This window comes from Mauremys reevesii, linkage group 6, assembly GCF_016161935.1.
Source record: "Mauremys reevesii isolate NIE-2019 linkage group 6, ASM1616193v1, whole genome shotgun sequence".
NCBI lineage: Eukaryota > Metazoa > Chordata > Testudines > Geoemydidae > Mauremys > Mauremys reevesii.
Genome location: NC_052628.1, coordinates 46,593,987 through 46,617,735, shown reverse-complemented (window position 1 = coordinate 46,617,735; position 23,749 = coordinate 46,593,987). Strand labels below are relative to the sequence as shown.

The window sequence follows — 23,749 nt, the reverse complement described above, 5'->3', positions numbered from 1 at the left end:
TCTCATAAGTAAGGCTGCAAGTTTGTCATGGAGGTCACAGAAGTCATGGATTCTGTGACTTTCTGGGACCTCTGTGACTTCTGTAGCGGCTGTGCGGCTGGCCCAGGGGCTTCCTGAGCTCAGGCAGCCCCTGACCCAGCTGCACCAACCTCTGCTGGTGCAGTCTTGGGATACAGGAGGGAGTGAGGGCTTTGGGCGACGCTTACCTTGGGGGGGGCTCCTCAGAAGTGGCGACATCCCTTGGCTCCTAGGCGGCGGTGCCTTCGCCTGCAGGCACTGCCCCCCACAGCTCCCATTGGCCAAGGTGCTGGCACTTGGGGCAGAGGCAGTGCACAGAGCTGCCTTGCCACGCCTCTGTCTAAGAGCTGAGGGAGGGGGATGTCATTGCTTCTGAGGAGGCTCGGAGCCAGGTAGGGAGGCTGCCAGCTTCGCCAACCCTTCCCCAGCACCATCGGGGGTCCTAGGCTGTTCGCTGCTGCCTCTCTTCCCCCCCGCCCCCAAAGCACCTGTCATGGTCATGGGCAGTAAACAAAAATTCACAGCCCATGACCTGTCCATGATTTTTACTAAAAATACCCATGACTAAAACATAGCCTTACTCATAAGTGATAGGAACACCTTTCCTTTCATCTCTGTCTCCCCCTGACCAGCTTTTATAGCCATATGAAAGGGTCAGCTGGCTTGCAGCTAGTCAGTCAGAGGTGCAGCTGCCTCAGTAGCACCCAAAGCAGGTCTCATTCTGGCTTTTTCCTCTTCTTTCCCAGTTGCTTTCTGGGAACTGAGCAACCAAGGGTTTCCCTTGGAAGGCTCTGTGGCTGTTTCCCAGTCCCTGACCCTTATTGAAGAGTAGTTGTAGCCATGTTGGTCCCAGGATATTAGAAAGACAAGGTGAGTGAGGCAGCAGCGTATTATCGCCTAGGCCAACAAGACCTAGGCCTAGGGTGGCAAATTTGCAGGGGCGGCAAATTTTGCTCACGCCCCCTCCCCAACTCCGCCCCTTCCCCAAATCCCCAGCCTGCCTCCTCCCCCAGGCGCACCGCGCTTCCCTCCTTCCATCTCCCTCCCAGGCTTGCTGCGCAAAAGTGCTGGGAGAGAGGGAGAAGTGAGTAGCGGCACACTCAGAGGAGGCAGAGCAGAGGTGAGCTGGGGCCCACGTGTGCGGGGAGTAACTCGGGGGGCCGGGAACCGCTCTTCGCCCCAGCTCACCTCTGCTCCACTGCTGCCATCCCCCGAGTGCCACAACTCCCCTTCTCCCCCCTCCCTCCCTCCCAGGCTTGCCGCACGAAAGCTCTGGGAGGGAGGGAGGAGAAGCGAGTAGCGGTGTGCTCGGGGGATAGCGGAGGTGACCTGGGGTCGGCGGGCACGGGGAGTAACTCTTTGCGGTGGGGGGCAGGGAACTGCTCCCTGCCCCAGCTCACCATCACTCCACCTCCGCCATCCCCCAAGTGCGCCACATCTCCCCCTCCCTCCCAGGCTTGCCGTGGGGGAGCGGAGGTGAGCTGGGGGCGGCAATTTTTTGAGGGCCTAGGGGCGGCAAATTTGTTAATCCGCCACTGGAGCGAGGTAATATCTTTTATTGGACCAACTTCTGTTGGTAAGAAAGACAAGCTTTTGAGCCACACAGAGCTCCTCTTCAAGTCTGAGAGAGAAATCTTTCCTGAACCCTCACCTCTGGCTTTCAAACAACCTCCCAACCTCTGCAAATTCATCATCAGACACAAGCCCCCCACAGACCAAGACATATCAACTCAAAGCAGCACCAGACCCTGCCAGAACAATAGATACAAAACCTGCAGACATAGCTCCACTCCTACAATGATCAACACACCTTTCAAGATCCATGGATCCTACACATGCCCATCACAATACGTGGTGTACCTCATCTTATGCACTAAATGCCCCAATAACAGTTATGTGGGTGAAACTAGACAATCACTATGCTCTCAAATGAACTCACACAGCAAAATGACAAAAGACAAAAACACCCTATCACCTGTGGGCGAACACTTCACAAAGTGATCACTCTAGATCTGACCTATCAATCCTCCTCCTCAAAGGAAACCTGCACAATGCTTTTTCAAAAGATTAGTTTTTGAGAGAGTTGTCTCTTTTGAAACAATGCAGATCACAAAACCCAGGATGAAATGCATAAGAGCAGGAGACAAAGCATTCTTGATCAGGATATTTCTCCATGGAATGAATTTCCAGAAAAGATTAGGCAAATCTTGTCTGCTACCCTATAAAAAATGCTGCAAAGCCTTTGAAAGTCTTTCTACCATAGCAAGAATGACACTCCCATCTAACCAAACATGTCCCTTCTCCTCCAGAAATCAGACCCAAACAAATTAACCAACAACAGCAGCAACAAAATAAAACCTTGTATCCCGTTTAGCGTTCTTATGGCCCAAAAAAGAGAGTCACACAGTCCAGGGAATCCACTGGGTTGGAAATACAGCAAGATACGAAAGAGAAGAAAATAAAGTTAAGGAAGTGAACTGGAAAAGTTATTGTTTAATATTCAAATTGTGGTTATAACCAAATGCCAAAACCAAGGGAGCTGTATAAATACAAACCTAAGAGAGAAACACTACCCCAGTAAAGGAAGAACGAACAAGAGATTAGTTTTAAAAACTTTTATAAAGTTTGACGAACACATTATATGATATATCATATATGGAAAAATGTTTTTGAATTTCATTATATTGCAGCAATGCAAAACATTCATATGACAATTTTTCCCCACGTTTTAAGTCTTTTTGAAATAAAAGTTTGACATTTACACAGATTTTTGATCTGATGCTTCTCTTTTGTGGATGTAAAAATTTCTCTTGGTTTTATTGGCAGTATCAAAAACTGTTTAATATTTGCACAGGAATTCTTATCATAATAACTGATTGAATGTACTAGACTTAAGGAAATGGTAGCAAATTTAGGCAATTAAATGACCAGTGCTACATCCTTTTAGTTTTGAAACTTTCCTCAATCTATTTTGCCTCTCTCAACTCTTTTTTTTTTTTTTTGGAGGGGGAGGGCAATGGAGAAAGAGTATTGACTACTTATGCCCAGGCTTCTTTCAATCCATGCCTTGATTGCTATGAGATGAGGCTCTGTCAATCAAAATAAAATTGTAAAAGGTGAGGCTAAATTAAAATATACTGGATGCCATTAAATGTAAACATTTACCACCAGATGCTGCATATTTACTAAATTTCATATTTTAAGTATAGGGAAAAAACTCTAGTATCTCAGAGAATATGGTAACTATTGGCAAATAAATATTTTAAGGTGACCACTGAAGCTATGTTCGTCCTTTGAGGAAAAAATAAACAAGGTAAACTTATACTCATCTTTTGGGACAAAAATATTATTTATTGAAAAGTAAAATTAGAAAACCTAAAAAACTTCTTAAAATCAGCCTCTGACTTCTTGGTGATCCGGGATCTATTTATTGAAATTAAACATTAGAGAGATGCTTTTGAATATATTGCTCTACTTTTGCATTTTATTTCACATTAGTAGCCTCTTGGAAACTTTAAAGTAACAGAGCTTTTTCCATTTAATTGGTCTATGTTCACTTGGCAAATCTTGCATCTACTGCTCCATTTCCAGGGTAAACAATATAATATAAGAAGCTCCTTCTTAAATTAACTACTGAAAACAAAATTATCTGTAGGGTTAGAAAGATTCATATTTTCATGAGGATGCTTGGCACATGCACACACAATCTGTCAACAGTTTTGATACTGCTTATTTAGATTTGGGAAATTGGACAATTTTGACTGTGTATGTATTTGTTGGTAGTTCTTTATTATAGTCAAGATGGTCACATCAGAAATGGAAATTATATATCTTGCAGGAATATTTCATAGTGATGTTTTTATTCTCTTTTGTTAGAGAAACATGTGTCAGGTAACTTAAAATAAATGTGGATAGTACAGGGAATGATCTCTAACCAGAAAAGCTGCAGCACTCTCAAATGAAATATACCTGGTTCTGCACAGAAAGTTGAACAGATTACAGAGAATTCACTTAAAGACCCCAGACAGATAGCCAAGACATTGTCTACACTGGACAGATTTGTACATTCTAAGAACCATATGGTCCCCAAAGCCAACTTGTAAAGTACAGTGTATCCACACACAAGTGCTTCAGTTTATGTGCATGCCAAATACTGTTTGAAGTAGAGTTAATTTAAGCACATCTAAATAAGTTTAGTCTAATCCCTTTCAGTCTGTATTGGTTAAGATATAGTATTAGTATGAAAATGGTTCAGATAGTCATCCTACTGCTGACCCATAAGGTAGCTGCAGCCTTTTGGAATTTCTCAGAATCCAGTGCTTCTAGGAAGTATTGCTATGAACTGTGGGGAAAAATATAAAGAGGGTGCTGCAACTGAGGGTACGTCTACACTACAAGACTATTTCAAATTAACTTAATTCGAATTTGTGGAATCGACCTTATGAAGTCGAATTTGTGTATCCACACTAAGGACACTAATTCGACTTTGTGAGTCCACACTAACGGGGCCAGCGTCGACTTTGGAAGCGTTGCACTGTGGGAAGCTATCCCACAGTTCCCGCAGTCCCCGCTGCCCATTGGAATGCTGGGTAGAGCCCCCAATGCCTGCTGGGGAAAAAAATGTGTTGAGGGTGGTTTTGGGTAACTCTCGTCATTGAACCGTCAATGACGCCCTCCCTCCCTGAAAGCGCCGGCGGGAAATCTGTTCGTGCCCTTCTCTGGTCGGTTACAGCGCGGACGCCACAGCACTGCGAGCATGGAGCCCGCTGCGATCATCGCTGCACTTATGGCCGTTGTCAACTCCTCGCACCTTATCGTCCACCTCTTCCACAGTCAGCTGCTGAGAAATCGGGCGAGGAGGCTCCGGCAGCGCGGTGAGGAGAGTGGCGCAGACCTCTCACAAAGCAGGGTACGCCGCGCAGTGGAGATCATGGTGGCAATGGGTCAAGTTCATGGTGTGGAACGGCGATTCTGGGCCCGGGAAACAAGCACGGACTGGTGGGACCGCATAGTGCTGCAGGTCTGGGATGAATCACAGTGGCTGCGAAACTTCAGGATGCGTAAGGGCACTTTCCTTGAACTCTGTGACTTGCTGGCCCCTGCCCTGAAGCGCCAGGACACCCGGATGCGAGCAGCCCTGACTGTGCAGAAGCGAGTGGCCATAGCCCTCTGGAAACTTGCAACGCCAGACAGCTACCGGTCAGTAGCGAACCACTTTGGCGTCGGCAAATCTACTGTAGGGCTTGCTGTGATTCAAGTAGCCCACGCAATCGTTGAGCAACTGCTCTCAAAGGTAGTGACTCTAGGAAACGTCGAGGTCGTCAGAGATGGTTTCGCCGCGATGGGATTCCCAAACTGCGGTGGGGCTATAGATCGGACTCACATCCCTATCCTGGGACCAGCCCACCAGGCCAGCCACTACATTAACCGAAAGGGCTACTTTTCTATGGTGCTGCAAGCACTGGTGGACCATAGGGGACGTTTTACCAACATCTACGTCGGGTGGCCGGGCAAGGTTCATGACGCGCGTGTGTTCAGGAACTCTGGTCTGTTTAGACGCCTCCAGGCAGGTATTTTCTTCCCGGACCACAAAATAACGGTTGGGGATGTGCAGATGCCTACAGTGATCCTCGGGGACCCAGCCTACCCGCTAATGCCCTGGCTCATGAAGCCCTATACAGGCGCCTTGGACAGTGAGAAGGAACTCTTCAACTACCGGCTGAGCAAGTGCAGAATGGTGGTGGAGTGTGCTTTCGGATGTCTCAAGGGGAGATGGCGGAGCTTACTCACTCGCTCGGACCTCAGCGAAAAAAATATCCCCGTTGTTATTGCAGCTTGCTGTGTGCTCCACAATCTCTGTGAGAGCAAGGGGGAGACCTTTATGGCGGGATGGGAGGTTGAGGCAAATCGCCTGGCTGCTGATTACGCTCAGCCAGACAGCCGTGCCGATAGAAGATCCCAGCGGGAAGCGCTGTGCATCCGGGAGGCTTTGAAAGCTAGGTTCCTCGGAGAGCAGGGTAACCTATGACTGTCCACTTGACTTACAGAGAAGCTGAACCTGAGCCTGTTTTAGTGACTGTTGACTTCGATCTGCGGTTACATACCCCGTTCTCCAGGTTTCCCCCCTTCTAAAATAAAGTTAATTGAACACTGATTATTAACAAAGTTTTCTTTAATTATGAATTCCTGTTCTAGGGTTGAAACATGGACGCAGACTGTGGTGGGTACGGTGTGCACTGATGTACAGACCGCTTCTACACTAGAGGAATGACAGGCTCCTGCTCCTACAGCGGTCTCTGGGGGGAGGACGGTTGCGGGTGGGTGTGCAGGAAGGGGTGGGTTTGCAGGAAGGGGTGAGGGGTGCCATCTTTGGGACGGAGTTTGGATGCAGGCTCTGGGCTGGGGGTTGGGGCGTAGGAAGGGGTGAGGGGTGTGTGGGAAGGGTGAGTATGTGTCCGTGGATGAGGGCTCTTGCTGGGGCTCAGGGCATTGGAGAGGCTCGTGGCTAGGGTGGAAGGGCATGGTAAGGGCAGCCTGCCTTGCCATTTGTGGATGGCAGGCGCTAGGACCCAGGGGCAGCATACACCTCCCAGACTGACCCGGGGCAGCATACACCTCCCAGACTGACCCTGGTGCCTAGTGACTGCAGTCTGTGTGTGTCCTGCTGTTGATCCTGCCCCCAAGTCTGTACCCTGGTAATGGAGGCTGTCCTATGCGATTAAAAAACCCCTCCCCCCCCTTCACACAAAGTCTTCTGACAAGAAAAACGGGACGGAAACAGTGAATAACAACAAACTACTTTTAATACTCAACTACACAGTGGGGGGATGAAACTTGGATTTGGGACTGGGTGATGCAGGAAGGGAAGCACTTCTCAAAGTTTATGGCATCAGAGCGGTGTGGTACATGAGCGCTATGCTGGGGTGCTGTGCCAGTTTTCACGGCCCCTAGCGCCCCTCCTTCTTGTTATTTTGGGTGAGGGGGGGACAGGACTTTGTGGCGGGGGATTGCGGTTGCAGATACAGTGCAGGGGGGCTCTCTCCTCCTGCCTGCGGTCCTGCAGAACATCTGCAAGGCGCCGAAGCGTGTCCGTTTGCTCCCTCATTAGCCCAAGCAGCGTTTGAGTCGCCTGCTGGTCTTCCTTCCGCCACCTGTCCTCCCGTTCGATGTGTGACTGCTGGTGCTGACATAGGGTCTCCCTCCACTGTCTCTGCTCGGCCGCCTCGGCTCTGGAGCAGGCCATCAGTTCCGAGAACATGTCGTCCCTAGTCTTTTTCTTTCGCCGCCTAATCTGCGCCAGCCTCTGTGAGGGGGATGGCGGGGCAGTTCGTGAAAGAGCCGCAGCTGTGTGATGGGAAAAAGGAAGTGATTTCCTTGAAAAGATACATGTTTGCGAACAGTGAACACAGTCTACTCAGTTTCTGTGAACAAGACCATACAGGGAACCTAGTCTCACGAGCTCTCAGGACAAGTTCGAGATTTCGGAATACGCTTTCAGTGGCTGCGGTCTTGCACCGGAGATCGGACAAGCGGGGCGGTACAGCTGAATCCTTTTATCAGCCAGGCCTGGTAAGCCCTAGACTATAGGCTGCTTAACAGTTAATGGGTAGCTGTGCCCTCCCGCAGAAGGCAATCTGGAAAGCATAAAGTCTGACCCTGTTCCAGCCCCTCGCGGCTGTGCCCGGGAAAGATCACTGTATGCTTTTCCTCTGCGGCCTCCAGCACGTGGCTGTTAAACGAAGGTCTTTGCTATGCAAAGTAAAACTCAAGCATTCACAGTAGTAACAGTACACTAATTGCCCTACTTAGATGCAGCAGTCGCCGAGCGACATTACCCTGAGGCGGGTCACTCGGGCAGAGAGAGAGAGGATGCTGAGAGACTCCCTGCACAGACCAGGACCGTATGCAGCCATGCTGGTCGAGGCAATGATTCCTTTCTACTTGAGGATGGCCTGGCGCGGAAGAGTGTGCTTCAATGGAGCACCACATAAGGCACCTCTCCCCAGGAACCTCCTGTGGAGGCTTTTCGAGTACCTGTACGATAGCTTCGTGGAACTGTCCCAAGAGGATTTCTGTTCAATCCCTATATGTGTGGACCTTCTTTTTATATAGTTTTATATGGACAACTTTTTAGCTAGTTTTTATATAGTATATATTCCTGTTGTTTAATAAAGAAATGTTTCCATGTTTATAACACTTACCGACTGATCCTTCCCCTGATTCTGAGTCCGTGTTACCGGCCGGGGAGGGTTGGTAGGGGATCTCTGTGAGGGTGATGAAGAGATCCTGGCTGTCGGGGAAAGCGGTATTGTAAGCGCTGTCGCCTGCGCCGTCCTCCCCAAACCCTTCCTCATCTTCCCCATCGGCGAACAACGCCGAGGAACTGCCCGTCGACACTATGCCATCCTCAGAGTCCACTGTCACTGGTGGGGCAGTGGTGGCAGACCCACCTAGAATGGCATGCAGTGCCTCGTAGAAGTGGCATGTCTGGGGCTGGGCTCCGGAGCGTCCGTTTGCCGCTCTGACTTTTTGGTAGCCTTGTCTCAGGTCCTTGATTTTCACGCGGCACTGCGTTGCATCCTGGCTGTATCCTCTGAGTGCCATGGCTTTGGAGACCTTCTCGTAGGTCTTTGCATTCCGTTTGTTGGAGCGCAGCTCCGAAAGCACAGACTCATCGCCCCACACAGCGATCAGATCCAGGACTTCCCGGTCTGTCCATGCTGGGGACCTCTTTCTACTCTGGGATTGCATGAACTCCTCTGCTGGAGAGCTCTGCATCGTTGCAGGTGCTGCTGAGCTCGCCCCGATGTCCAACCAGGAATTGAGATTCAAACTGGCCAGACAGGAAAAGGAATTCAAATTTTCCCGGGTCGTTTCCTGTGTGGCTGGTCAGAGAATCCAAGCTTGGACTGCTGTCCAGAGCGTCAACAGAGTGGTGCAGTGTGGGATAGCTCCCGGAGCTAGTAAGTTCGATTTGCATCCACACCTAGCCTAATTCGACATAGCCATGTCGAATTTAGCGCTACTCCCCTCGTCGGGGTGGAGTACCGAATTCGAACTAAAGAGCCCTCTAGGTCGAATTAAATGGCTTCCTGGTGTGGACGGGTGCACGGTTAATTCGAATTAAAGTCCTAGTGTAGACCAGGCCTGAAATTGTTTCCAACAGCTCTAATGTGGACAATGGGGCAAATCTGCAGTGGTGCAGAGAACAAGCAAGTGTTGCTGCTATGGTTATACTGATCATCTCACTAGTTCAGTCAGGATTGGTTCAGTTTTCAGGTGTAAACATGGCAGAGGTAGCTACTGGAGAACAAGAGAGCCCAAAAGAAAACCCAGAAAATCCAATAAATGACTGGAGGTAGGATTTAGTGGTCAGACCGTGAAAACATTGATAAACAAGATGTAAATAACTAGTAAGAGCCACCAAACATTCAATTTAAATTGAAGAAATCCTATGAATAACATTGAAAACTACTGAAATAGGTAATAAAGCATAAACACTGTACCAATATTAAACTATGCAAAGAAATACTGTTTTGCTGTCCAGACCCTCCCTTTGACAGTTTCCCCAGATTGAATTTTTTTCAATTTTTTTTACAGCAGTGAGTTTGCAGCTGCTCTGCATTATCCTCTCCCATGCTTTTTGCCAAGAAAGTAGCAAGTATTCTTAGAGGCCTTATGTCAGATTTCCTGGCCTGACTTCTTGCTGCTTTGTGCTCTTAACTGACAGACTTCACTATCAGCCTTTAAATGGGTTATGAAAGAATTCTGGAGTCTGTTTTTCTTGTTCCTGGATTTTTCTTTAAAAATGTTACTGGAAGATTGTGGTCTACTAATTCTCCATCCTCCCCCTGTCTCCCCCTGCCCCCCCCCAACTGCTTCCCACCACCTGCCCTTTTAATTAGAAAGGGGAGGGGGCAGAAAAATAGAAAATTTGATTTAGAAAATAACTTCTTTCCCTAGTGTTTGTCTGTAACAGACCATTAAGTTCACTTCCTTTTCTGCCATCACGAAGTTTCCTGTATGTGTCTTGGATCGATAGTTTAAAAGATTCAGGATGAGGAAAAAATGTCCAAGTCCTGCCTCAGAATTTTTGGAGCAAGCTTCTAATGCCTGTTTAGTCAGTCATATATAAACTACTTTCTTGTTTCATGCTCTTTTCATCGTGAGTTTCTGTATTTCAGCCAAGTGTGTAACCAATCAACTTGTTAAAAGAAACAATTTAGCATCCTAATCCTAGACTATCTTTTTTTTATAAGGGATTTATAAGAGGTCAGATTTCTACATTTTAAAAATCTCCCTGTCTTGCAGTTTTCTATAATGCCTGTCAGTATAATGTCTAAGCACTTCTCTACATGCAGATTTAATTTGTCTGTGGTCACTAGTGTACTTAAAGGAACTTTCTGCTCTTCTCCCCTCCTTGGATTAGCAGGCTCTCTTTGAGTATAATTTTATAAGGTTAAAATTGTGTGGCTAAATTTTTAAAAAATAGATGCTTAAAGTGTTCTTTTTAGTCCTGCATAAGTATCCTGATTTTCAAAAATGATGAAAGCCCAGCAATTTCACCTTAAATCATTGGGAACTGCTATGTGCTCAGTATTCTTGAAAATCAGAAAACTCTTATGTTGGTACCTAAATAGGGATGCGGGAGGCTGATGTGAGCTTCCCATTTTTTAAAATCTTATCCATATATTTTAAAACTAATGAGGGGAAAATCTTTTGTTAAAGTAATGATACAGGATTTCTACCTATGGAAGAAGAAATTACATCCTGCACCATCTAGATTTTTCTTAGTCTTCTATTGAAATATTGACTTACCAGTCTGTATACTAGTTGAAGTGTGAGATCCTGCAAAATCAAAGCCTGCAATAATGTAGCTGAAAGAATAGAAGTAGAAATTGGGAAGAGATTTGAAAACTGTGGGGCCAGGAAAATAAGTGCTTTAGAGTTACCACTGCAGGCAAATAAAGTCAATCTGTATACAGTGCATTTTGTTAAAGTTACACAGATAACTCCAGACCCATTAGCACTTATTTGAAATGTGAAATCTGAACTGCCAGAGAATTTCTGAGCCATGAAGCGTAACTGGAAATAATTGCCTAATAATAATGGGTAACTGTCACAAACTGTCATACTGTAATTTTAATCTGGCAATAGTGTCAAACAAAGTCTAGTATCAGAGGGGTAGCCGTGTTAGTCTGGATCTGTAAAAGCAGCAGAGAGTCTTGTGGCACCTTATAGACTAACAGACGTTTTGGAGCATGAGCTTTCGTGGGTGAATAGTCTAAATTCCTAAGTACAACAGTTTCAAGTAAAAATACATTATTGTGATTGTACATTTCAGAGGGATAGAAGAGTTTGTCAGTGCCATAAATTTTCTTTTTTTTTCTTTTTAGAACATTCCTGACGTAGATGACGAAGGGTACAGTATTAAACCAGAAGCAAGCCAGAATATCCTTTTATCTATTGCAAATATATTGGGGTAGGATTGTCGGGGGGAGGGTGTCTGGGGGGGGGCTTGGCAGAGGGGTCTTGGTGCGGGGGGTCTCCAGATGCAGGGGGTGGGCCTTAGGTGGGGTGGGTGTTCTGTGTGCAGGGGGATGGGGCTCGCCAGAGGGATCTGCTTATGAGGGAAGTCTGAACGCAGGGGGGTTGGGTGGACGGGAGAGCAGTTCCCTGTACAGTGACCCCTCCCACTACAGCTGAGTAGTGGTGGGGACAGGAAGAGGGAGTGCAGAGCTTCCTGCAGCCAGGCAAAGTTCCTGAGAGTGGGTCTGACTCAGCCCAAGACTAGCAGCTGAGCCTGGCACAGAGTAGGAGCCACAGCCCCCCCACAGTGATTTACTTCACCAACTGCTCCGGGCACCCAAAGTGATGTGCCCACACTGCTGGTGAGGGGCGCGTAACTGCTCTTGCGGCTTCCCTGTCAGAAGACATTTTTCTATGGCGAAGCAAAGAAATCTGTGGGTGACATGAATTCTGCACGCGCACAGTGGTGAAGAATTCCCCCAGGAGTAAGGAACTCTCAGGGTAGTTAAGTGTTATAACATACTGCCTTGTGGAATCTCCATCATTGAAGGTTTTTAAGAACAGGTTAGACGGGGGTGGGCAAACTTTTTGGGCTGAGGGCCACATCTGGGTGGGGAAATTGTATGCAGGGCTGGGGCAAGCGGTTGGGGTGCAGAAGGGAGTGTGGGGTGTGCAGGAAGGAGCTCAGGGCAAGGGATTGGGGCAGAGGAGGGGTGCAGGGTGTATGAGGGGTCTCAGGGTACAAGGTTGGGGTGTGGCAGGGGACTCAGGGAAGGAGGTTGGGGTGCACAGGGGTTGGGGTGCAGCAGGGAACTCAGGGCAGGGGGTTGGGATGCAGGAGGGGTGTGGGGTGTACAAGTGGGACTTGATGTAAGGGGGCTTATGTCCTCCATGTCACTTTATACAATAACTTCCCTGTAGAAGTAAAATTCCCCAAGTATATTGCTAGCATTACTACCAGCATTTTTCATCTTATATAAGTATACAGACTTGTGCTAAATTAGAGCTATATGATAGTATTACAATTGTCATTTTTGTTTGTGCCGTTTGTTTGAAGCCTAGTAGGAAGCTCTGTATTGTTATTTCTAACACTAATACTGACCTGCGCATAAGAGTCTCTGAATTAAAAAGCTAGTTTGTAGAATGTTTCAAAGGCTAGTACTGCATGGATAGGCAATTACAAATTAAAACCTTCTACCTGGCAGACTAGATGCCACACTGTATGTACAGAAGCTTACAAATTGAGAGGCATTATATTAGGAATTCACATACATTTATATCTACCTACTATGCAGTACAAAACTACTGTGTAATCTGCCACTACTTGTGCACAGTCTTCAGTGCGAGACTGATCTGGTCAGCAATTTTAAATTGAAAATATATAATACTATTATCACTTGTGAGAAACTTTGACAATTAAGAATATATTGCAAAATGTTGATGTTCACCATTTTTGTCACATTCTAAACAGCTTCTTCATATCTGGGGGGGGGGGGGGAATACATTCCCATGCCAAAACAAATAAAAAAATTAATATGTTGTCATTTGGTAGCTTTGGCCAATAATTTCAACACTTTAATGTAGTGTTTAACTTGAACAGTAAAAACTACAGTTATAGTCATGTTGCTGAGTTTCTGGAACTGTGCAAAAAAATGACACTTTCCCATTTTGGGTACTATTGTTTCACCTCACCTGCAGGCTTATGGCACCACTTGACAGCTCCCCATCAGACCTCATCTAAATGTACATAAAATAAACTTTCAAATTATATATGTTGTGGGTGATTTAGGGATAGGTACATTAAACTCCAAAAATATGGCCCTTTTTGGAGAAATGCCACACACATACAGACAATTCATCTGGAAGCTAGGTATCTTGAGGAGCTGCGTGAAGCTGAACTGTTTTCTGCCTCCTGTACTTCTCTCTGTGAGGTGATACATTCAGGGTATGCTCTTGATATGGACATCTGGGGCTCCACTATGGCCGTGAAGGAATATTATAAGGAAAAAGAGTAGGGGCCCAAAGAGAAGGATACCAGGACACATGGTCACCCTCATAGCTTCTGCTGCTTAGATCTGTAGGAGACCTTAGACTTCCTCTCTGATCCATAAAACTTGGATGAAGAGGCTCTAGGGAAGTAGGTGGGAGATCCTTCCCCACTTTGTTGGGAGTTAGAAGAGGAATAAGAAAATTTCAATGCCAAAGGAGGGGCTGCAGAGTCAGGGCTTATAGATTGTAACCCCACAGCAGCATTCAGTGCCAAAGAGGAGGTCGGTATCACTGAGGCAGTGGGCCCTCATGCTGGTAGAATGTGAAGCCCTACCAATAGCAAGGGGGGACTTAGTTTCCTCTGTAACCTGGAGGTCCTTTGGTACTGTATATCTCATTGTTACTGAGTAGATGGGGCTGTTAAAATTGGGGATAAATTTATAGCCCATAGGAGTAGCCAGAGTTGAAATAATCTGTAACAACTTGCTCAGTACCAATACAGTTATTGGCAATGATGGAGAGAGGGAGCAACCGGTGCCACCTCAGTGGTTGCAGTCTTTCTATTGGTCATTGACAAGGTAGGTTCAGTGGGTGGTACTAAACAGTAGAACAATGAGCCCAACTTGGGCTATAGAATCTCCGTAGATTGGAATTAAAGGGGAGATTTTGAACTTTACATAGAATCATAGGACTGAACTCTTCTTATGGAGGTCTTTTGAGGAGACTAGCTTCTGCTCTTAGAGAAAGAATGATGTTCCTTTCCCTCAGTGGTCGTAACAGGGACAATCCTACCAGTATCTCTGGAAATCAAAGGCCGGTAGAGTCCTGGAGCCAACTGGGGCTGAGCTCACAGGGGTGCTTCTCAACACAACAGGCAGATGTACAGGGATATCAGATTAATCTCTGTCTCAGATAGCTTGCATGGGAGTGGTCAAAAACAAACATTTTAAGCCTGGTTTCTCAACTCCTTTTTGAAAAGGACTATCACACAGTACATTTATGGGGGATTCCCCACCAGACAAACACACACCTCGTGTCCATTGTTAACTGGAATTGCCATGTTGCAAGAGGGACAATATTTAAATCTAAGGTCCTTTGGATGTGACATCCTAAAGCCATGGTACCAGGAAGATTCCATTGGGAAATGAATACAAGGAAATGAAGAATTAAAATTTCCCCTCAGATTACCCAAAGCCTGTCAAAAATGGCGAGATTGGGTGCTAATGGGCAACTATGTAACTACCCTAATACACATCCTAATTCCTCAATTCACTCTAACAAGGGGAGATAGTACTGCAGACACTGGGTGGGAGCTCCATGAAAAGCCCTGAGCAGGGAGGAGGAACTCAGCAGTGGTTGTCTAACAATGTATATTTGCATATATGGGGCAGCAATAGCTGGTGTCTGTCATGTATTCTTGGCAGATTCCAATAGAGAGTTACTCTTCCCAACAAAGATATGTACAAAATGTTCAGTAATTTGAGAGTCTTGTACCCATGGGTGTTCTCTCTTACACCTGTCTATGAAGACCTCCCTCTTTGTGGCAGTCACATTTGCTAGGAGGGTGGGGGAGATGTGGGCTCTTACAATGGAACACCCCCCCCAATATTATTTTCCACTGTGTTAAGGTATTCCTTAGGACACAGCCCAAATTCCTACCAAAAAAAAAGTGTTAGATTTCCATATAAATCAAGTCATACATCTACATACATTTTTTCCTGAGCCCCATACTAATCATGGTGAAGCTAAGCTACATATCCTTCATGAGCACAGGACCCTAGCCTTTTAACTTCAGTGAATGAAACCTTTTAGGTCATCTCCTAGGCTGCTGCTATTCTTTGCCGAGAGGATGAAAGGCCACCCTGTATCCTTCCAAAGATTATTTAAATGGGTTTCAGGGTGTATTAGGCTCTGATATGACCTAGTTAAATTAGATCCACCAGACAGTATTGTAGCCCATTTCAGTAGGTTGCAGTCAGCCTCAGCTGCTTTGTTGAGAAGCATTCCCATAACTGATCTCTGTAAAGCTGCCACCTAGGGCTCTTATGCATACCTTTACTAGACATTATGCTTTAGTGGAAGCATCTAGAGCAGACGCTTACTTTGGCAGAGTTGTTCTGCAGTCTATTGTGAAGGCTCAGAGCACCCACCACCTTAGTTAATTCACCACTTGGGAGCCACCAAGAGTGGAATATGTATGTGGACTAGCACTTGAAGAAAGAAAAGTTATTTACCTGTTGTCACAGGGTAACTAGTCCCTGTGGCTAGATTAAGGCCAGCACTCCTGGACCAGAGCAGGTGAGCCCAATCCAGCCAATTATAGAGGGTTGGGCTACACCTGAGTCTATAAAAGGCTGCAAGTAGGCTGCTGGGCAGGAAGGACTGAGATAGGCTAAGCTTTGGGGAGGAAAAGCTTCACTGGAGTGCAGCTAGCTCCTGTGATGGGTCCCTGGAGCAAGGGCCAGGGGCTCAGGGAAGCAGCCCTATGGCTGCTGCTCCAGGAGGGGAGCAGAGCTGACTGATGCTGGGAGGCTGCCAAGAGCTGGAGTGCCAAAAACTGGGAGAGAGAGCCCTGAAGCCTGGGGTCAAGGCTAAAGTTAAGTCCCTCTGTTATGACAATAAACCTTTTTAACTGAGGGCTTTTCTATATTACCCACTGGATCAACGGGCAGCCATCGATCCAGCGGGGATTGATTTATCATGTCTAGTCTAGACGCGATAAATCGACCGCTGAGCGTTCTCCCGTCAACTCCGGTACTCCACCAGGGCGAGAGGCGTAGGCAGAGTTGACGGCAGAGCATCAGCTGTCCACTTACCACAGTGAAGACACCACTGTAAGTAGATCTAAGTAATGTAGCTGAAGTTGCATAACTTAGATTGATCCCCCCCAGTGTAGACTAGGCATGAGACTGGGCGTGACAGTGCATGCTTTGAAGCTGGGGAGAAGCGACAGCCCTGACAACACCTGTCCAGTAACAAAGATCCTTGGAGATGATGTCCACATATTCCTCAACCCACTCTTCTTCGGAGTCCTACAGTTGGATTCTGCAATGGAGGAGAAATTGAGGGGCAGTTGGTTCCATATCACCTTTTATTCCCTCAGTACAGGAGCATGAGCACTCTCGGAGCACATGTACAGCAACGTGGACATTGCTAGACAAAAGACTCCAATCTCAAGTGTATGGAGTACATACACACCAAAGTGGAATAGATATATCTTGAAGAATTCCAGTTACTGTATTATTAAATAACTTCTTTACAGAAGGGCAGAAATGAGTCAGAGGTTTGATAAGTTGCCTGTAGTCAGAGTGAGTTGGTAGCAGAGCTGGGAATAGAACTCAGAAGTCTTAACTCTCCATTTTATGCTCCAACCTGCACTGCAGACAAATTAATACTACTCTAGAGCCTACATTTTTCCATTCTGGTCATTTGTGATTTTAAATTTGTAACAGTAAAGTTGCATTAACATACCTTCTGCATTTGTTAGATGCTTAGGGTGAAAGAATCAAAGTTTAACTTTAAAGTATGAGTGTTGGCAAACTGTGGATGGTGTTTTCAAGTAGCTATTGTCAGACCCTTTTTTAACTGTTAGTTTTATGCATGAAAGTGTTTACTTGCCGCAGATGTATATGTTGAGGAGTGTATGAGAAACTGATTTATTCACTATATAGGTGACACTAAAATATCAGTTACCTTAACTGAGAAAAACATATCAAAGAGAACCATTTCTACTCATCCAGTGATTCTGACTCTGAAGATGATGAACCGAGGAGGTTCCATGTAGAAATCAAACCTGTACAGCCAAATAATAGCTCTCACTACACTATGGCTTCATTGGATGAATTAAAAGTATCTATAGGGAACATCACTCTTTCTCCAGCAATATCTGTGAGTAATTTGTTCCATATATTACATTTAGCAGAGAAGCAAGTTAATATGTTCCTTACATTTTGTTTCACATTAACTATTAATGTTACTCTTTTCTATGGAAGGTCAGATTTTACTGAGAAGGATGGGTCTATCTCCTGATGCACCAAGCATCCATTTTAATTCCAGATGTTGAGTGCAGCATGTCTCTCTCACATATATATTCATTACCACTTTGTTTCTAGGATTGATGTTAGTTCCAGGTGTGAGATATGTTCCAGGGGGCAACCTTAACAAATGAAAGGAAAATAGTGACTATTATCTTCTCCCCAAGCCCCCTACAAATATAACCTCTCTATTCTGAGATCCACGTTTTGGGTTTAAATTGCGATGTGCTGGGGATTCTTTTTAACAGATGGATGAGATTTGTATTGGATTGTAAGTGCTTCGAAGCTAAGGGGATGAGTACTATAGAAAACCCTAAGATAGACCAGGGGTATATATAACTTTACATTGCAGATTGCTGTGTTTTATTCCTTAGGATAATAGAGTGATGCTTTTGTATTTAGGATTAACATTACGGTTGAACCTTATAAGTGATATCAGCGTAAAATGAAGATTAGAATAAAAAGGCGTGTATATTAAAGCAAATATTTGACATACAATCTTATTTTTAAAAAACTAGGTGAAAGTCTGTGCTGGCATACCCATGCAATTCATAACGTGGGGGGGGGAAATAAAAATGGCTAAGAACTTAAAAAATGGATTGTAAAAAACCACAAAGCCCAGTGATGATTGAACCTGGTGATATTTGAACCAAAAAGAGCAGTCAGCCATGCTTCTAGCTGTTTCCATTGCTTCATGCTGACTCAATAGACACTGTAGGCTTCAGAGTGACACAAAGGCAGAATGTCAGTCCTGCAGTCTTATTATATAGGTATATTAATCATGTTTTCCCCTTTTTCTTCCGCATACTGATACTAGAGACACAGTCCTGTAAGTACAAAATCTTTTTTTAACCATTTTTAAACTAAAAATGAAATAATTCTTGTTTAAGAGAGGAAGTAAGTTCTGATGGTTAAAGCACAAGACTGACTCTAGTGGTCTGGGTTCTCTTCCTGGATCTGTCAAACGCTTGCTGTGTGATCTTGTGAAACTCATTTAATTTATCCATTCTGTAAAATAAGCATGGGTGGCGGGTATCAAAGGCAGGGGAAGGCTGAGCCTCCTCAAACAGTCTTGCGTGGCCCCACCCACACTCCACCCCCAGTCCCCTTCCTGCTTCCCAGCGCTATGCTGGGGGTGGGGAGGGGGCTCTTCTCCCCACCCTGGGGCTAATGGGTGTTGGAGTAGGGGGTCTGCACCGCCTGCCCATCTGGCGTTCTGAGGCTGGGAGAGGTGCACTGCCCAGACAGCGCTCCAGGGCACAGCACCTGGCACTCCAGGGTTGAGGGAGGTGGGGGTGGGCTGTGTCACCTGCCTGGCGCACCAGGGCTGGGGGAGGAGCACTGTGTTGCCCACCCGGTGTACTGGTGGGGGGCCCTCTGGGCTTCTTTGGGAGTGTAGGGCATTGGGCACAAGGTGCAGGCCGGACCAGGGGCTAACCTCCCCAAGCCCGAGTCCACCCATGAAAATAAGTATAAAATAATAATATATACGGCACTATAGAAATACAAAGTATTTTGTCACATTTTGATTCAAGTATCAGTAGACTTGCAGTAAATACAATGAAATTGTACTTAAGGAACAAGCTAAAGCAATCTCAGAACTATTAGCAATTATCTTTTGGAACTCATGCAGAATAGTTGAGGTCCCAGAGGACTGGAGAAGGGCAAGCATAGTTACCTGTCTTTAAAGGGAATAAAGAGGACCCAGGGAATCATAGGCCAGTCAACCTAACTTTAATACCTGGAAAGATACTGGAACAAATTATTAAACAATCAGTTTATAAGTGCCTAAAGGATAATAGGCTTATAAGGACTAGCCAGAATGGATTTATCAAGAACAAATCATGCCAATCCAACCTAATTTTCCTTCTTTGACAGGTTTACTGGTGTAGTGGATGGGGGGAAGCAATAGATGTAACATATCTTGATTTTGATAAGACTTTTGACACAATCCCACAAGACATTCTTATAAGAAAACTAGGGAAATGTAGTAAATTCATCTTGACTGTAAGGTTGATGCACAACCAGTTGAAATACTGTACTCAAAGAGTAGTTATCAATGGTTAGCTGTCAAACTGGAAGGGCATATCTAGTGGGGTCTTACACGGATCAATCCTGGGTCCTGTACTATTCAATATTTTCATTAATGACTTGATAATGGAGTAGAGTGTGCTTATAAAATTTGTTAATGACACCAAACTGGGAGAGGGATTGCATGCACTTTGGAGGACAGAATTAGAATTCAAAATTACCTTGACAGATTGGAGAACTGATCTGAATTCAACAAGATGAAATTCAGTAAAGATAAGTGCAAAGTACTTCACTTGGAAATTTAAAAATCAAATGCACTACTGCAAAATGGGGGATAACTAGCTAGGTGGTAATATTTTTGGCAAAGATCTGGGGGTTATAGTTAAGGCTGCAAGTTTGTGTCAGAGGTCATGGATTCCATGACCCTCAGTGACTTCTGCAGCGACCAGTGCACCTAGCTTGGGGGCAGCTCAGGCAGCCCTTGTGCCAGGCACACCAGCCCCTGCTGGGGCAGTTTCAGGCCATCACACCCCTCTCCTCTTCAGCAGCAGAGTTTGGGTGTGGGAGGGGGCAGAGGGTTGGGGCGTGGGATAGGGTGGGGTGGGCTCTGGATGGCGCTTACCTGGGGGGTTCCCCGGAAGTGGCAACATCCCCCTCACTCAGCTGCTAGGCGGAGGCATGGACACTGTGGGCTGCCTCTGCCCAGATCACTGGCTTCACAGCTTCCATTGGCTGGGAACTGCAGCCAATGGGAGCTGCGGGGGCGGTGCCTGCTGGTGGAAGCAGTGTGCTGAGCTGCCTGGCCATGCCTCTGCCTAGCAGCTGAGCGAGGGGGAAGCTGCCGCTTCCGGGGAGCCCCCCAGGTAAGCGCTGCCCAGAACCCACCTCACCCCATCCTGTGCCCCAATCCCCTCCCACACCCAAACTCTGCTGCTGCTGGGGAGGAGGCGCAGAGTCAGGTAGGGAGCCTGCTGGCCCCGCCAACCCCCCTAGCACCAGCAGGGGTCCCGGGCTGTGTGCCATCTCCTCCCCCTCCCACCCTCAGCGGGGGGCTCAGGCCGCCCGGCCGCCCTCCTCTAGCACCCCCGGGCAGCCCTCCCCCAAGTTTTAGTCACTGGTATTTTTAGTAAAAGTCATGGACAGGTCACGGGCCATGAATTTTTGTTTACTGCCCGTGACCTGTCCGTGACTTTTACTAAAAATACCCGCGACTAAAAGGTAGCTTAGTTATAGTGGATCACAAATTGAATATGAATCAACGACGTGATGCAGTTGCGAAAAAGACTAATTTCATTGTAGGGTGTAGTATCAGGTGTATTGAATATAAGACAAGGAAAGTAATTGTCCTGCTTTACTTTGCACTGGTGTGGCCTCATCTGGAGTACTGTGTCCATTTCTGTGCACCACACTTTAGGAAAGATGTGGACAAATTGGAGAGAGTCAAGAGGAGAGCAGCAAAAATGATAAGTTTAGAAAACCTCACCTCTGAGGAAAGGTTAAAAAAAACTCGGCATGTTTAGTCTTGAAAAAAGATGACTGAGGGGGACTTGAGTTTTCAAATATATAAAGAAGATGATCAATTGTTGTCCATGTCCACTGAAGATAGGACAAGAAGTAATGGGCTCAATCTGCAGCAAGGGAGATTTAGATATTAGGAAAAACGGTCTAACTATAAGGGTAGCTAAACTGTGGAATAGGCTTCCAAGTAAGGCTTTACAATCCCCATTTTGGAGATTTTTAAGAACAGGTCAGACAAACACCTATCAGGGGTGATCTAGGTTTACTTGGTCCTGCCCGAGTACAGGGGGCTGGATTTGATGACTTCTCAAGCTCTACGTTTCTATCATTCTGTATACTTTAAAAAAAAATTCTTTTTAGCTTTCTATACCTAAGAACATGTTTATATGTGTTCCATATCCCCTTGGTTCCAATACACAGTATGTCTGTGTTTACACTTATGGCATTATGTAAAGTACAGGCACTACACATGTAGCTACACGTGCCAATACAAGGCTCTGGTAGCAGGACGCTACACTACTAAAAATAGTGGGAGGCACTTCTTTGGTGAATAGAGAACCATGTAGGGTATATACTGAAGGGGTTCAGACATGCAGGGCACTTTCTCAACTCTATTCACCCAAGCCAGACCTCACCCTCTACCACTGCTGTTTATACCCATGCTGTCTGGGTGTGCAGTATGTGTGCTCTACATGCAGCTGTACATGTAGACTTACTTTTTCAAAGTGCTCCAGAACTGCTGTAGTGTCAGCTAGCTGACTTTTGCTGTATTCATGGAGTGCTGCAAACCCTAGCTTTCTAGGAGCAGTTGCTCTTAGACTGTTTTCCACTCACCCCATCTCTCCCTCAGCTGCCAACTGCTGACATGCTGCCAACTCAGCTAGCTCTTTTTCCACAAGCCTCCATCTTAATTTCCCTGCTTCAACTCCCACCTTCAAACTCCAAATAGCCTTTCCTGCCACCTTGCCTTCTGCCACTGCTCCCTGTTCCTCTGTTCTCCTCTCCTGCCTGCCTTACACTCACCTGGAGCCTGCTCATGTTCTGTCCCCTCCCTGAGCTTTACACTGTCTCCCCAGCACTGAAAATAAAATGGTGAATGGGAGGGGGTACATGCTAAATAATACTTGTGCCATTTGTTCTTTAGTAGATGGTTAATAAAAAATAATGTTTATTTGTATTACTTTTCATTTCTATTTTAGGCTCAAATGAACAGGAATTCACCTAGTAAGTGCAAACTTTAACTATTAGGGTATACTTTGTATTTTTCTTATCAAAATCTTTATATTTAGCATGAAAATTTAATTTCCTGATTATGATCAATTTTTATTTTTGTATTTTAAATACAAGAAAAATGCCTGTCATCAGCTCTTGTTGCCATAACAATTAATACAAATTGAATTTACAAAAAATAACCACCCAACAGATGTATTAAAACTTGAAGAAAAAAATGTTAAATGAACATTACCAGCCAGTGTTTCAAAGCAGTGAATGTGGTCCACCCAAAGATCTTATTGCATCTACTTTCCTAGCTCTCCCCAAAAGACCTAGCATCCTGCAAAGTTCAATAGATTTGTGCTGTTTGTGATCAATGATGTGGAATAAGTTCCAGAGCGAAGGGGCCGTCATTGAAAACATTCTATTGTCAGTCCTGTGTACTGAGTACTCTAGCTCATGGACCTCCTAAAATAACACTCTTCCTCTTTCACCAACCCCAGAACCATTTTAGTGTCCCAAATCCCCAAACCAAAACCTCCTCTTATTCCACTGTCAAACTTTCTCCATCATCCCATGTTTTGTTCTCCCACTCCATAAAAAACAGCAGTTTGTCCATCCCGTGATCAAAAAGTGTACTCTCAGCCACACTGTTGAGTCTCAGCAGGAGCAGGGACTTAGAGGATGGAGTCCTGGTGAGTGAGGAGGCAGACCAGGCCAAGCACTGACTGAGCAGCCGTGGAAGAGTGGCAGCTGCTGTCCCCTTGCTGGATTCTGGCTGGAGCAGTGGGGGTTCACTCTTAAAATGGAGAATCCCAGTCAATGGAGGAAAGGCTGGGTGAAGCCATGATAGCGGTGATTCCAGTCCCTCAGAAAGGAGTTGTTCTTTAGAGTGCTGTTTAATAAAGATGTGAGATCAGACTCCCATGCATTTTGAGGAGTTCAATTCCTCCACTGACAGGTACACAGTGTAGATTACCTCAAAGAAGGCCATGATGTGAAGTAGTCAGAAAATAAATTTGAAATGCTGCATGATAATACTGTTCAATGATAGCTCATTAGTATTAGCTTTTGAAACAAAATGCAAATTACATGGCCCTTATTTTGGGGCAGAGTTGTATTTGCTTCAGGAAATAGCAACTAGCCTTTTACTAGTATTATCTTGTTAGTATTCTAGATGCTAAAGAATTAAAATATTTGTTTTGAAGTGTCTCATGTTCACACTTTAATCCGCTTTTCCTAGAAAACTTAAATGACCAGTAACATCTGCTAAAAATGAATGTTCTTTTCTGCTGCAGTAGGGACTTAAAACTGCAAAAGAGTGAAGTTGACCTATGTTATGTCCCATAAAGACATATTTTCAAAGGACCAAGACTTTCTGACACAAATCATCCTTCATTTTTGTATGTTAAGCATAT

The 23,749-nt window shown here is 45.5% G+C and overlaps 1 protein-coding gene across 4 annotated transcripts in view; it reads left to right on the top strand.

The window, feature by feature from the left end:
* FCHO2 (FCH and mu domain containing endocytic adaptor 2) overlaps positions 1-23,749 on the top strand; it is a 212,763-nt gene that overhangs the window by 134,286 nt on the left and 54,728 nt on the right. For all 4 annotated transcript variants that reach the window (XM_039543173.1, XM_039543171.1, XM_039543172.1 and 1 more), the window contains 4 exons: positions 11,415-11,469; positions 17,246-17,424; positions 18,388-18,399; positions 22,319-22,343. In XM_039543173.1, the coding sequence (XP_039399107.1) occupies positions 11,415-11,469; positions 17,246-17,424; positions 18,388-18,399; positions 22,319-22,343 (271 nt within the window). The remainder of the gene's footprint in view (positions 1-11,414; positions 11,470-17,245; positions 17,425-18,387; positions 18,400-22,318; positions 22,344-23,749) is intronic.